This window comes from Sciurus carolinensis, chromosome 7, assembly GCF_902686445.1.
Source record: "Sciurus carolinensis chromosome 7, mSciCar1.2, whole genome shotgun sequence".
Taxonomy (NCBI): domain Eukaryota; kingdom Metazoa; phylum Chordata; class Mammalia; order Rodentia; family Sciuridae; genus Sciurus; species Sciurus carolinensis.
In genome coordinates this window covers 78,448,784-78,465,082 of record NC_062219.1, presented here as the reverse complement: position 1 = coordinate 78,465,082, position 16,299 = coordinate 78,448,784, and the positions used below count along the sequence as shown (strand labels likewise).

At 33.8% G+C, this 16,299-nt stretch overlaps 1 protein-coding gene across 4 annotated transcripts in view; it reads right to left on the bottom strand.

The window, feature by feature from the left end:
• Positions 1 to 16,299, bottom strand: part of Ube3d (ubiquitin protein ligase E3D) — a 170,051-nt gene that overhangs the window by 138,953 nt on the left and 14,799 nt on the right. For all 4 annotated transcript variants that reach the window (XM_047557048.1, XM_047557050.1, XM_047557049.1 and 1 more), the window contains 2 exons: positions 10,561 to 10,729; positions 4,835 to 4,904 (listed from right to left, as the gene is read on the bottom strand). In XM_047557048.1, coding sequence (XP_047413004.1) covers positions 4,835 to 4,904; positions 10,561 to 10,729 — 239 coding nt within the window. The remainder of the gene's footprint in view (positions 1 to 4,834; positions 4,905 to 10,560; positions 10,730 to 16,299) is intronic.

Sequence of the window (16,299 nt, the reverse complement as noted above, 5' to 3'; positions counted from 1 at the left end):
GTCAACAGTTATTGCTTTGTGCACATTGACAATATCATTCCACTGTCTTTGAATTTCCATTACTGCTGCTTGTTTGAAGGTTATCTGTCATTTTTCTTTGGTTGCTTTTAAGATTTCCTCTTGGCTTTTCATTCTCTAGTATTACTCTGATGTGTCTATGTATAGATTTCTTTCATTTCTTACTTGGGTCTTGCTGAATTGAAATTCATTGTGCCTCTTGAATCTGTAGATTGTTTTTCACTTCTGTAAAATCCTCAAGTGTTCAAATATTGCCTGTATTCTATCTATTACTTTCCTCTTTTTGGAGGGTAGATTTTCACCTATCTTCTGTCCACTAATTCTTTAAGTTGTACCTGCTCTGCTATTAAACCAGTCTCTGAATTTTTAGTATCAATTATAATACTGCATGTTTTTAGAAATTCCATTGTGGCTCCTCTTCAGATACTTACTGTTATTGTTTGCTTTTTCATTGAGCTATCTTCAAATCTGTCTTTTACACTGTTAAATATACTAAGCAGTATTATTTTATATTTTATTTATGATCATTCCAGTAAAAAACCTGTTTCCATTGTCTGGTATTTTTGTTAGTTTTCACTGATGGAAGTCTGGTTAACATGTATGCATATTTTATCTTTGGTTATATGCTGAATACCATACTTGAAAAGTTATTTGTGAGAATAGCATTATTTTAACAATGAAAGTATTTCCCTCCAGAGGTGATCTGCATTTGATATTGCCAAGTACCTGCTGTTCTATCAGAACACACTGAATTTAAGACTTGAAATTCCCTAAATCCCCAAGAATTGTTATCTATTTGTAATTCTACAGGACTGTTCCCCTTCTGACTCACCTCACTGTGAGGGTATGGCCTTTAGAATCTCCTGTGTTTGTAGAGACAATCACTCATTAAGTTTCCTATCTTGTATAGTTTTTCATTTCTGTCCTTCCTTCTCAAAGCAATCAAAACAAAAGTTCTAATTTTAGAGAACGAGCAAATTTCAGGGAAAATGTGACTTGAATTTTATGTGTACCTCTTTTGATTCTGCTTTTGGGGTAATTTACCCATATATTTTCTATTTCCCCTCCTCTTTTTTCCTTCCTGGGTATTCCAGTTACCCTCTGGTATCTTTTACTTCAGCCTGAACAATTTTCTTTAAGGTGTTTTTAGAGCAGGTCTGCTTGTAACATGCTATTTCATGTATTTATCCAGGCACATCTTTATTTTGGCCTTTTTTTGTAGATGAACACAATACCTTTATTTGCTATTTATTTATTTTTATGTGGTGCTGAGGATCAAACTCAGTGCCTCACATATGTGAGGCAAGCGCTCTACCATTGAACTACAACTCCAGTCCCTATTTTGTCTTTATTTTTAAGACATTTTTGCTGGATACAGTATCATTGATTGACAGGTCTTTTTTACCCCAACACTTTGCATACTTACTTTGATGTGTTTTGGAAGTCATCATTTTTAGGAGAAATTCAACTTAACTTGAAATCCCTATTTATGATGTTTTGTTTTGCTCTTGTCATACTTTCAAAGATTCTTTATTCCTCATTAACTTTCAGAAGTTTTACTGCTTGGAGTTCACTGAAATTCTTGATCCAAAAGGTATTATTTTTCACCAGATTTGCTAAGATTTCAGACAGCTTTTTCTACAATTTTTTTTTCTGACCCTTTTTTATTCTCCTCATCTTCTGAGAGTCCATTTATACTCTTGTTGCAACACTTAATATTGTCCAACAAACCTAAGGTTTGGTTCATTTTACTTCAGAATTTTTCCTCTGTACTGGTTAATTAATATTAATCTACAAGTTCAATAATTTTGGGGGAATTTTTAAAATAATAAAATTTTTATTTTATTTAGTTTTGTATGTGGTGAGGAGGATTGAACCCAATGCCTCATGTGTGCTAGGCAAGTGCTCTACCACTGAGCCTCAATCCCAGTCCTGCATTCATTTTTAAAGGCAACAGGACATAGGGGAAGGAGTGAGATGATTTTTTATCTTCTGTTATCTCAAATCTGTGATTTAGATCATCTAGTGAATTTTGGTTTCAGTTACTACATATTTCAATTCTTAAATTACAAATTTGCTTTTTCTTTGAAGTTTCCAATTTATTAATATTTGCTATTTGTCTATTTAAAGACTTTTTAAATTCTTTTACCATATTTATATAGCTACTTCAGCATATTAGTCTGCTAAATCCAACATGTGTACTTACTCAGCTCTTGTCTATGGAATCCTTTTTTGGTCCTTCAGTATGAATCATTCTTTTGTTTGTATTTCTCATAATTTTTTGACAGAAGCAAGAAAATGTATGTAATATGTTGTAGCAACTCTGGATTTTGTTCTGTTCCTCTGAGAGTTGTTGGTTTAGTGATTTAGGGGTCAATTAACTGGCCTGGACTTACTGTGAAATATGTTCCCCCGTACTCATAATTTATAGCTGCTAATGTCACTGCTCAGTTTTATTTTGTTTAGTCTGGCTTTCTAGAGTACACACTACCACTAAGGTGTCTTAAAAAAAGTGTTTTCTATTGCCCAGGTTGTGGATTAAGGAATGCAATCAAAGGCACAGCAAATTCACAGGTCTAAGTTTTCAATTCTTATTGAAAATACAAACAATAAATACTCCCTTGCATCTATTGTATGTAGAGTTCAGTAGTCAGTTCAACTTGTATGAAGAAGTTATTATCTTGGCCCATCTATGACTCTTGGTTCTAAACTATCCCCCTTAAATTTCTACTTTCTCTGTCACCTACCCTGAATTCAATTCAACATCTGTAAACAATACATTTGTAGAATTTTCCTGCCCAAGTTGGGGACATAATAATGATATTGAATAATCTGTTTAAGTTGATTGGTTTTGTACTTGCTCTTTGTGGCACAGATTTATCCATCCTCTTACCACTGCTATTTTGGGAAGTGGAGTTCTATTGATTTTAAGTCGACATGGAAGTAATTCTCTTAAACCAGCCCATACACACTCATATATTCTGTTGTTCTCATATATTTATGAATTACATCATAATGTTTGGTTAAATGAATATCCAATGTTTACATTATTATGACTAAAATGATACCATGGAGAGGTTTCTTTTCTTATGCTACCTTGTGTTCTTCCTGTAGTGAATAATGGCTTCTTTTTTTCATTTGTTTAGTTTTCTAAGCACCCTCTAGATAATTCTTCCCATATAATGAAATGACTTATCTTAATATTATCAACATTTTTTTATTACATGTGGACAATTTTACTTTATAATGGAAAAAAATCTTTATTATAAGCCTCTCTTCTCTCTCCTTGCTTCAATTGGGCTGTTTTTCTGTGGTCCACCTTTCACTCTGGACCTTTCTTACTGTGTTCTCCTATTTTGGATAACCTATTTCCCCAAACTTGTGTCATCTCTTTCTAGGTTGAATTCTTAATTTTTGTGAGATATTTATCATATGATAGATTCCTAAGGAAAATATATCTTTGAGGTCTATGTTTTGAAATCTTATTATTTCCAAACACGTATTTATTATCTTCACATCTGACTGATGATTTGATTATGTAGAGAATAATAGGGTGAACTTTCTTTTTTTTCAAAATTAGAAAGACACTGCTTGATTGTCTTCTATCTTTCAGCTCTACTGTTAAGAAATTCCATGCTTTCCTAATTTCTAATAAATTATACACTAACTACTTTTCCCCTTCTGGAAACTTCATCCTTATTGTTGTAAAGTTACTCAGTGATGCTGTCTCTCCCTTCCATCCCTCTATTACCGGGGCACTCTGTGAATCCTTTTAGTCCAAAAGCTGCCAAGCATGCTCCTAAACAGTCTGTTTATATTACTATCATCCCGCTACATTTCTCTTTGTCTCTGTAGATATATATCCTTGTATTCCTAAACAGTCATTTTAACTGGGTCTCAAGGAAAGAAAAGAATTTAAAAATCAATTCACTTTATTGAAAACATTCAATGGGAAACCTTAAATTTTCTAAGGAGTTGCTTGTGGGGCTTGTTTTCATTTTCCAAAAATGATTTTGAGGATAGCATTCTTTACTACTATTCATTCTTCCTTTTCTGATCACTCTGAACAAGTAACTACTTAAAAGACGCTGATGATTTAAACAAACAAAATATACCACCATCTGCTTTCCTTTAAGTACAATAGCTTCGATTAAATTATATCTTCTAATTAATTATATTAAAAGTGATTATTCATTACTCACAAAGCTAACACAGCATGTTGTAGCTCTCTAGACATTTTAAACGATATCTTTAAACAGCATTTTAATTATCAGGATTTTCATTATTTTATTTTAAAGTAGTATAACATAGAGTTTACATAAAATATAATTAACACCATTGGGAAAAAGAATAAGGAACAAAGTATAAAACTCAGAATGTGTTTTCTTCCATTTCAATATGTCCTCTCCCACCTCCAGCCCCAAAATACAGCCCTGAGGCAGATGGCAGCCAAGAAAAGAAACTTCTCCATCTCCAGGCACCAACTCTTCTAACTGAAGGGTTGTACTGAGGAAAAGGCTCCAATTTCTTTAAGACAGACCCAAGTACAAACTTTGTACTATTGTTTTATACTACAAAGAAGATATGAACCATCGAAAATGACCCAACTCCTCAATGCTTAGTCAATACTACATATGCAAAATGTACAAACTTCTTGGCATATTGGATGATATGTTAATTCTTTTCTATTTTAAAAAGTATCAATTCTATAAAATATATTATTCATGTATCTTTCCTATGTATTTGCTATAAAATCTCCTTCTGGCTATTAAATAAGAAGGCAATCATTTTGGCTTCTTGTTTATGAAATTCTTACCTGATGACATGATCTCTCCCAACATTACCTTGCAACGCTTACAAATTACTTTGGTATTTGCTTTTGGTTCCTGTAGAACAGAAAAATGTCATTTAAATGTCATTCAGCTTTCCTTAAAAGGAATATATAATTTTAACATAGTCCCCAGAGTATACATTGAACTTTACATTTTATTCTGCCCTCTACTAAATACTGGGAATACATTTAGCTTGTGTGCATAATTCACACGCACAGAGATAATTTTTTGCCTTAAGATAGAATGCACAGATTGACTTTTTCAAACCTAGCCACTTCTTGATAATCCAAATGTGGCCAAATAATCTGAACAAGAAGCACTTTACATTTCTAAAATCTATTTCCAAATAGCCGTAATTTGAAACAGGCAGATGGTGGGCAACAAAGGCAGAGAGGGTTAATGACTTGCCCCAACTAATGCGTACAGAATACAGAAGTATGAGAACTTGAACTCATATTGTTTTGACTCCTAATCCAGGGTAATTTATGTGTAAATAACCTATAATTTATAGCATCCCATAATTTAGAGGCTAAAATTATCTAACTTGTTCACATAATTATATTTTTTTTCCATTTTAGATATGCAGTATAACCAGAGGGATGGAGAGTGTTATTAAGACAAATTCCTAAAGCATTCTTAGACTTCAAAACTTTTTAAACTTCAAAAATTCAAGTTCATTATGTAGAACAATGTTAATTAGCTTGCATTCACCTAATTAGTAAACAAAGAATGCTTCTTTTCAAATCCATAGTAATAGCTCTGTTAAAGCCATACAACATCCCTCTCACCCAGATATGTTGCAACATGGCAGATGCCATGAAGAAGTGGGCAGGGAAAAAGAGCTCTACAACTCTGGACACGAGGTTATTCCACCTGGAAAACTGCAGAACAGAGTGCAGGATGAAGTGAGAAGGCAGTGACTCTCTGATATGGGATAACATAATGGAATAAGTTAGTGAATCAGTATAAATTTGAGTACAAGTAATTGCCCTTGGTATAAATATTTCCTGACATGTTACATAATATGCACATTTAAATGTAGTTTCATAGACAAGCTGCTAATAACCGATAGAGCTTATGCTTAAATCCAGATAATAAAACTTATGCTTTTAAGCACTGTGCTACATGTTTTCCAGACTATAGGTCATACACCATTAGTGGGAATCAACCCATGGAATCCATGGGTTATTGCTTGCCTTTTAATAAAAATTGAATAGGAAATATGACTGCTTCAAACTTCAGGTAGGTAATACTTCAAGAAATTTTTATTTGCAGTGTGTTTGTATAGTGTATATGTACGTGTGTGTGTGTATGTACGAATGTATGTGCGATCAGATGTTGATATAAAAATATCTCTTACTTTAGTTAAGTAGTCAAATAGTCAAAAGCAGTTGCACAACTTATACTGGGGTCTTTCTGTCTGACTTACTCTTTTATCCAGCTTCAAATTCTTGTTACAGTAAAAATCCATAAATGCCCCACAGCTCTTTTCCATATCACAGACTCCTGAGGTGAATGCTTTTATACACTGAAGAAATCTTCAATAATACAAAAACATACTCTATTTTTCCCTGGAACTAGTCACAGGATTTGTACAGATTTTCCAGTCTTTCTCTAAAAGTCTCTTCTGAGGAAATGAGCAAATATGAACTCCTTAAATCAGCTCACACCTGTCTCAAGCATTCACCAAGGTACACCAAGTGGGGCCCACTGTACTGACATCCTTGCGTCCAGCATATTACACATAGTAGAAGCAGAGTCTGGCCAAGGTGGGTGACTGGATGAAGTCATTCCCATCAGAGGGAACAGACACAGAAACAAAGGAAGGTACCAGTTCGCTCAGGTTCAGGAAGAGAGTTCCTAAAGCCAGTATGCTCAATTGTAAAGGTAGAACTAGCAGTTTCATGCTTCCTTTTTTTATTTTTATTTTTTATTCTTACAGACTACATTTTGATTCATTGTACACAAATGGGGCACATCTACAGTAAGATCTATCTATATAGTTCCAAAGAGATGCTAAAAATAATTTTTAAAGGATGTTATTTTGTACAAGTGGAATTTGACCACACTCATTAAATCTTATCAAAAAGTAAGAGATTTACTAAAACCTAATATTGAGTATTGGTACAGCAAAGTCTGTGAAGAATTTTTCTATTCAAAGAAGAAAACCGTCAGGTGCTTAATTATGCATTTCATCTATAATTGTTCTCACACAACATTTCTCATTGCCTTTCAAGTAAGCGGGAAAAATGTTTTATTCTTTGTGTGTTTGCTTTTAAAATAAGATTCTATACTTATTGGACTTGGGTGATCAGGATTTTAAAATCTGATCAACAACTAGCTAGGTGTGGTAGCTCATGCCTGTAATCCCTATAATCCCAGTAATCCCAGTAATTTGAAAGGCTGAGGCAGGAGGATTGCAAGTTTGAGGCCAGCCTTCATAATTTAGCAAGATCCTGTCTCAAAACAAAATAAAAAGGGCTGGGGGTATGGCTCAGTGGTAGAGGGCCTCTGGATTCAATACCTAGTACCACACGTATAAAAAAAAATCTGATCAACAAAAAGCAAATTACCTCAAACAACCAAATTAATGGATCTTCATTTAAATAAACCTATAGTAAAAGATACTTTTAAAGCAATTAGGAAATTTTGTTAGGGCTGGATACTATATCATTTATTATTATCAGGTGTAATAATGACATTATGATTATATTTTAAAAATTCATATTTTTAGACATACATTCTGAAACATATAGGATAAAACCACATAATACTGGATTTTGCTTTAAAAACACTTTAGCAAAAGAAAAAGAACACTTTTTAAATCAAGTTGATTGGTGTACTGAAGGTGATAATAATATTTTTTTTATTCCTGTGAATGTTTATAAACTTCAACAATACATTTTTCTAAGAAAAAAAAAAAGATTCACTTATGAATTTAATAAAACAAATTACCAAAACCAATAAATTATTATTAAGTACCTCAAGAAAGAATAAAAAGATTAAGTTATTGGTCATACATACCAGTAATAGTATAATCAAAGTTCAATGTTGCTTTTTCTTTATTAAATAGAATGAAGTTATAAGTCTGGCTATACTTCTAAGCCTTTTTTTTTTTTTTTTTTTTTGAGATGGCATCTCACTATGTTGCCCAGCCTGGCCTTGAACTCCTGGACTTAAGAGATCCTCTTACCTCAGCCTCCCTTGTGGCTGTGACTGCAGGCATGAACTACTACACACTGGCTTATATTTTTAGAGTTTTGAATAATACGAATTGTATAAAAGGTTGAGGTGCCATCTTTATCATTCTATTCCAACACACAAAATTGATAGTATGTTAGTACATGGGGAAAATAATACAAGAGATGACAGATAAATTATAGGAATGGGGAATCTTCAGCAGAAATCGTTTGAAAACAAGCACATACTGCCACACTGGCACAAAGAAGATTCTGTAAACTCCAAGAGGGTACCAGAGGAACGAAATAATGTTGGGCTCTATGTGCTGTTTTTAAAATCAGATCTTTTTAATTAAGATATTCTAGCACGTTAATTTTGCTTAAAGAGAATCTCTGCTTTGTAATGCATTTTTCTTGATCTGTGCTTTAAGGAAATAGTAAAGCAAGTTGTGTAATGAAGCAGTCTAACAGTGTGGGAACTCTACAGAGCAAACCTCAAAGAAAGACATTGTTGGGGACTAATTAAATCAATATATCTGAGAGATGGCAGTGCTGCTCAGAGAGGTGGATTAGCCTCCTGTCCTCGTTTTTATTTTCCTTTGTGTTGTTTCAATTTCTAAGGACCCTTGATATTGTCTCACCAAAAAAATGTTTCCCAAGAGATACCATTAGGATGCTGTATTACCATGTGACATTTCAAAACCCTGCTAGATGGCTAGACTGGGTGATATGAGAAATAGGTTTTCAATAGCACAGAGCAGCCTTGTTCCCACAGGATCCTTGAGAGCACTGTTTAAGCAGTTTCTCTAAATTTATGTTACTATTTTGGTCACAGGCACACTCTTTCAACTGCTACAATATGCAATTAAAGTGAAACTTCCATTTAGACCAACTTGAAAACAATCTTGTCAACTACAGCTTGTCATGATAGTAATTTCCCACAGTCTCCTTGATAACAAAAACTGTAATGTCTAAATATGAATAATCTTACTTTAATGTATAAGATAGCTGTTTACAATGAAGAGAAATACTTATAAGAGGCATCATATAACTGATGAGAATGTGAAGAATATATCTCAGCAGAGAATAAAGAGTATCTAAAAGGAAAACATGACTTCTCTTATTTAATCTTTCTTCACTCTCTTGTCACTCACATCTTCCAAATATTTTTAAGACGTACAGTTTACTCATAAAAATGGAAAACATGTAAAATAAGGAAGTATATAGATTCAGACTAAAACATAAATTTAATAGAATCATCTTAAATGTAACTATAACATTTATATTAACTTCTTACCATTTATCTTTTAAAAATACAGAATGCTAAAGTGCTTCAATTTAAAGTGAACCATATTTAGATAGAGGGATTTCTTTTTGTGGTGAGACACGAGGCATTTAATTGCTCATAACTGACAACAACTTACTCTGGATATTTGACAAACTTCCTTAATCTCCTTCAAAATAGTTCTATAAAGTAATTTACAATGTGAGAGTTGTCTGGGTACTGAGGAACAGAGCTCCTAAAGCCAGTATACCCCATTTGTGTACAATGAATCAAAACGTAGTCTGTAAGAATAAAAAAATAATTAAAAAAAAAAAGGAAGCATGAAACCGCCAGGTTTACCTTTACTTTTCCTGAAGGAGGTCAGGTTTGATTACAAATATTAAATAAGTTAGTGAAATTTAAAATACAATGTGCTTGTTCCTACCAGTAATCAGATGTTGAGATGAAGATTCTCTGGCAATGATTTTCTTTACTTTTTAAATCACATCTGTATTGACTGGCTATTGGGGGATGATTCCTAACAAGGGCCAAATCAATGCCACTGATTTCCTTTAAAAATAAAGTAAACCACTTATTTTCTGCAGTGAGAGGAAACTGCCTTCTTCCTAAAGCAAATTATTTAGCAAGCATCCTCTGACATCATGCTGTCAAGCACCAACTTAGACACTGCAGCATAAGCCTTATTTCCATTCCCCAGCTCTTTCATTTCCCTCTTTTTCCTTGATGGGATCTGTTTTTATAACAGCAGCAGAAGTCTAGACTATGGGTATACATAGTAAAATACCTGGATCTAATTGTAAGGTACATATCCTGGTACTCTTCTAATTTAAATCAGACTATTGAGATTAAAATGCACACAGATTATGAAATGTTGTCCTAAAAACAAGAAAGTAGGGTATTTGGTTTGTAAAATAGTAGTACTCCTAAATCTGTGCATGAAGAAGTCCTCTTCTCCAGCTCCTCCAGCCTCTGTGTTCATTTACATAAAGCTGTTCTTTTTTTTTTTTTTTCCCCCCACAAGGTTCTTCTTAAATCAATAAAGCAGAGCTAGAGGACACAGGCAGTTGAAAATAATGGATTTGTGCCTTTAGAACAGTTTCTTCGACAAGCTCTGAATTAAGAAAAGATAGGGGACACTGGCATTTAAGCTAATCTCTAAGTTAGGATGACTGTGGAAAGATACTTAGCCAATTTAAAATGATTCCAGAAAAAAGCACATCTCAGCTGGGACTGGTTCAGGTCTTACCTGCCACAAATCACTTCTTAACTTCACCAAGAAGAAAGAGTCTCCAATAAAACAGTCATTCTCTCGTGGATGAAGTGGCTTATTAGCAAAGGGGTCAGGATGACAACACCACTCTCCAACCAGAGCTCCCCAGTTCTCACTAGGCAGTGGGAGAACCCTGAGGAGCTTCCTGGTGGAAAGAGGAAAAACAATTTTTCACAGTATAAAATGGAACTAACATTTTCTTAATTAAATCAGCATGAAAGATGAAAGAAACTCATTAGCCACATACTTGCAATATCAATTTTCCTTCAATTATAAAAGTAATACATAATCACTCTAGATGATTTTGAAAAAGCAAAGATGTATAAAGAAAACAAAATTCATTTTTTTCTCACTACCCAAAGTAACTACTTTTTAACAAGATGGTGTATTTCTTTACCGTCTTTTCAAGAGATACATTTGTGCATATACACAGGTGGTCTGGGATCAGAGGATATATACAAACTGTATCTTGCTTTTGTTTTATTCAGTTATATTATGATTTATAATGACTATAGTATTCTATTCCGTAGGTATGCCAAAACTTTTTAGATCATTTCCTTGCTATTGGATATTTAAGATTTGAGTTCTTTATTACCAATAATCCTGAGATGAATACTCCCATTAGAAAATTTATGTATATATCTGATTATTCCTTGGGGAAAAAAATCTTATCAGTATAAGACTATAAGCACAAATGATATGCATACTTTTAAGCCCAACACCCATTTGTTGACTTCCTTTCTAGAAAGGTGTTACCAATTTATAATTCTTTCACTTATTCTCTTCTTTATTGAAACATTTTCCTGTCTTTGCACAAGTAAAAATACTCCCAATCCTGCTTTAATTGGCAACTCTTAAAATACTGGTGAGACTCAACTGGTTTTTATATTTATTGGCCACTGTGTTGTTCTGTGAATTGTGATCAGTTACTTTCCAATGAAGCAATAGTATGTTCTTGTTGATTTTTAAAATATATTCTATATTTTATTATCCCTTTGTCTATCGTTTGTTATAAATATTTTTTTCATATTACTGCCTTTTAATTTGGTTTACATGTCTTAAATTTTAAATCACCTAGCACTTTCTTATGTGATTTTTTCTATTACTCTAATAAACTTTTTTGGGGAAATAGTTTTAGATTTACAGAAAAATTACAAATGTAGTACAGATAGCTCCCATATATAATTCACCCAGCTTTCTCCAATGTTAATATCTTATATAACCATGATAGATTTGTCAAAACTACAGACTTTTATGTGGATTTCACCATTTTTTCCACTAATGTGCTTTTTGTTAGCTCCAGGATCTGATCCGTACTAACATACTACGTTTAGTCATCATATGTCCCTGGTCTCTTCTGGTCTGTGACAGTTTCTCAATCTTTATTTTTCAGGACCTTGAGATATTTAAAGCATACTGGTTAAGGTATTCTACAAAATATCTTTCTGTATGAGTTTGCTTGATATTGTCTCATAATTACAGTAGAGTTAAAGGTTTGGAGAAAGAATTCCACAAAGGTAAGGTGCCTTCCTCATTACATTATATCACAGGGTATATTATACCAACGTGACTTATCATTAATGATATTAAACTTAATTACCTGGTTTGGGTGTTCTCTGCAGTTTCTACCCTTAATAAAATATTAGTAAATTAATGAATATTCAGAAGTTTCAAGTTAAAATATTTAAGTTGTGATTGTATCTTTTAAAATTAAATTCATATATATATGTGTGTGCATTTATATATATTTATGAGTATTGTTAACCTTCTCTTTGGTCACCCAATTAATTATGAGTATCACAGAAGGGCAATTACAGCTTAAAAGAAGGTACAGATTTAACTTTTAACTTTAGAGGACAGAGGTAGGAACAAGAAAGGCTGACTTTAGTATAAAGTAAGGAAGAACTTTCCCTTTCAAATTAGGAAATGCTGCACCATTGGCATCCTTCAAGCTGCTGAGCATATATAGGATATCGAGAAGTGATTCTTTTAACATACATTTCCTTGAGTCTACTATGAATCAGGCATTCAAATACATATAGGCCTTTCTCTTAAGGTACTCGCATTCCAACAGGAAATATGGACCTATAAGCAAATAACAAAGCCACATCCAAGATGTGCTCATAACAGAGTAATGGGACTCCAAACTTTTGGGGGTGGGGAGGGGTTGTACACATTACTTTGAAAATATGATGAAAGCATTAGGCCCTTTCCTCAAGCATAAATTTTCACATGTACACAAAATCTGCATTTGATGTAGGGGATTCAGGAAACCCCAAACCAATACTTGAATTCAGGATAATTTACATAAAGTGCTAGGAAAGTAGATTGCATATGAATTTTAGAGAAGAGGTAACATCTAAGCTGGTCCTTAAAGGATAAATAGGAGTTCCACAGACAGTGGAAAAAATTTAGAGCATCATGGAAGAAAATATATGAAGACAGGCACCACATCTGTTTACCTTACCACTATATTCCTACTGTCCAACATAGTTCCTATTTGTTGCTGGAATGAACTAGCATATTTTGATAATTATAATGTGTGAGGCCCTTGGCTGAGTCTGTTGCATACTGGGATGAAAGGATTAACAAACCCTTCCCTTTGCTGCTTGAGAATCTGATCTTTGGTTTAACCACCTAATTCTGTTACCCTGGAAACCAGGTGAGATCGTAGGCATTGAATATATTGCTAGGCAACACAGCTTACAGTAAAAATGACCCCTGATTGGTAAATTGCATCTGAACTGGGAAGAATCTGTGAAAGTGCTATGAACATCTGATAAGAATGCCATTCTTTAGGCTTCCCTAAATACAGTCTCTGTGGAACCCTAGAAATTATGCCAAAGAGTTCTTACAAGAGACACTGTCTACCAAGGCAGCAACTACACCTGTCTGAAGTGGATCATGTGCTTTGTACCTAGAACTATGTCTTGTCACATACAGACTCCTGTATGTGAGCTGACACTTACAAGAACTGCTGCATGGTAGCAGAGGTATTCTTGATGCTGCCCTGTTGGCGAGTTGGCAAAAAATGTGTCCTATGGTAGTCTTGTGAGTCTGCACACATATACACAGAACTGTGCATTTAATGCTCATGATTTTGTGAGATAAGAATTACCATCCCCCTGTTACAAGGGAGAATGGTGAGGCTCAGAAGTGTTAAATAATCTTCACAAGTTCACAGAATCAGAAGTGATGAGTAAAGCCAGGATCTTAACCCAGGTCTTCCTGGCTCCCAAACTAAACTCCTTCCCTCTACTAGCAATGCAGAATAGCAACAGAAGGGAGACGGGATGGCAGTGGACTACTTGGAGTGCCACATACCATGCCAATGGGTAGGACTCAGTCCTACAGACATGTGGGAAGCAGTATAGTACTTTAAGAAGGGAAATGACAAGTCAGAGTGTGATTTTAACCAAGAAGCAAGAGGGCAAATAAGTTGCCTGTTAAGAGTAAAAGAGTTAGGCCTGAATAGGCTCCTGGATCTTCTCCATCTTTAAGACTCTCTGTCTCCTGGCATTCTGCTTGTAGGGCCAATAAACAGATCCTCGAAAACCCCATATGTGATCAAAGAAACGAAAATGCTTTTATAGAAACCTGGGAGCTCAATGCACATTAACAGAAAATATGGGTTTTCAAACTTAACTTGACCCTGAATCACAGTGAATAAAAGTCATAATGCATCCTTTAACCACCTATGTAAGACATCAGGAGCAAGAAAGTGCCTAATTCGCCAAGTCATTGCAAAGATAAAAGGGGTTTTACAGCAGAAAAATTTTTCTGATGTTTTGAAAAAAACATAAAACCTTTAAGAACAAAAGATGTATTTTAATCACAGCTCTACTGAAAGTATATCTATCTAAAACCCTGAAAAATGTACTTTGATATTATCTACTTCCCAAGAGAACTTTCAAAATAAAATAGATACCATTTTTTTTCCAAGGTAGTCTAGGTAAAAACCAGATGGAGCTAAGAAAAAAAGTGAAATGATTTCTTAATTTTTTTCTGAGTTTAAGAACCTATCATGAACAACATATGTTTATAATAAAATAAAATTTGCTAGTTATTTTTAATGCATCTTCAGCATAACCTTCTAGAAAATACCTTACACAATTTTAATGAATGCTATTAATGATGTTACATTTGATACATACATATATATATAAATAAAATGTCCTTTAACTTTAAAATCAGTCATTAATCAGTGATCATAACAATGGTAGTAACAGGGCTTTGTAGATAGATTAAAACCAAATGAACATTAAGGATCTTAAGAATAACATCAAATATCTAAAGCTCAAAATATGGCTGTTGGAATTTAGATAAATTCAGGTGACATTCTCCAACTGGTTGGCCATGAGTCCTCTAAAGCTAGCTTTACATTTTAACACTATTATTACACAGTATGATTAGACCTTTAAAAGTACAGTAATTTTATTCCAAAAGATTGCACAATGTTGTCAATAATCCAGTTTGCGCTCCACCTTATTTCTTCAGTGCTGGGGACTGAACCCAGGGCCTTGTGTGCTAAGCATATGCTTTACCACTGAGCTACACCCCCAGTTCTGTACTTCTTAATTGCTTTGTTTTCATTCACTAAAAAAAGTAACTGTACTCACAGCAGTAGTTATTTTCAGACTACAATTATAGTTGGTGTGCCAAGTGGACCAACCAAGCAGTTTAAAAATCCACCATCTCCTGCTTCCATAAAGCCCATGCTGCTGATCTCCTAAAGTTTCAATGCCCTCATAAGCATTGGGCTGAAACCTAGTATGCAGGTATAGGTGGAAAAGGTTGGATTGTTCCAGAGACCTCAGGAGAATATTCTTTTCAAAGTGGTCTGACAATCAAAAGGGCTGGATCTGAAAATCTCTTGTGCTAACTAACGTCATTCAAGTCTCGCATGAATTTATTTCTAAAAATCATAACAAATTTCCAACACAATGACCGCTTGTCTATTTCAGAGACTGTTCACAAACTATTTTTATTATAGTTGCTTGATATTATGAACTGTTTGGTTTCAACAAGAAAATAATCAAAAACTATACATTTAAACAAATTTTATAGAAAAACTCTGATCTATTAATTAGAGAACTTTATTTTAAAAATAAAATAAGACATTATTTAGTTTCAGATAACTAAAACAAATTAGCTAAAGAAAAAGCGTTGTCACTAATTAACAGATTTCATGTGCTCAGGTATTGTGTTAAAAGCCATTAATGAATCTTATTTGTTTGAACTGTCCCTATATTTTATTTTGCTTGACAACAAATTAAAAAAAACAAAGAACCAACATTAGCCTTGCACTATCCAAATAATTATGATTTGCAGAAATCCAAAATACAACTTTATGAGGTTCACCAATGAGAAAAGTTTCATGCCAATAGAACTCTGTCAAGTTTATCTAATCCAACATTTTCATTTTACAAAGAGACTGAGGCCCAGAAAATTAAAGTACCTTACTTCTAAGATAAGAAGTATTGGTGGTAGGTGTTCACTCCACCCACTACAAGTCAGTCAACATAGTCCACAGAATCTTCCTGGGAAAAACGTTTACAATGATTTTGATTATAACAGATACAAACTCTTTTGAAACACCTTTGGCCTCATTATTTTATTTAAGGACCACTAGAATTGTCCTTATCACTCACATAAAACAGGTAACTAAGGGAAAATGAGAAAACCTCTCTGGTTGACATCAACAGTCAGCATGAG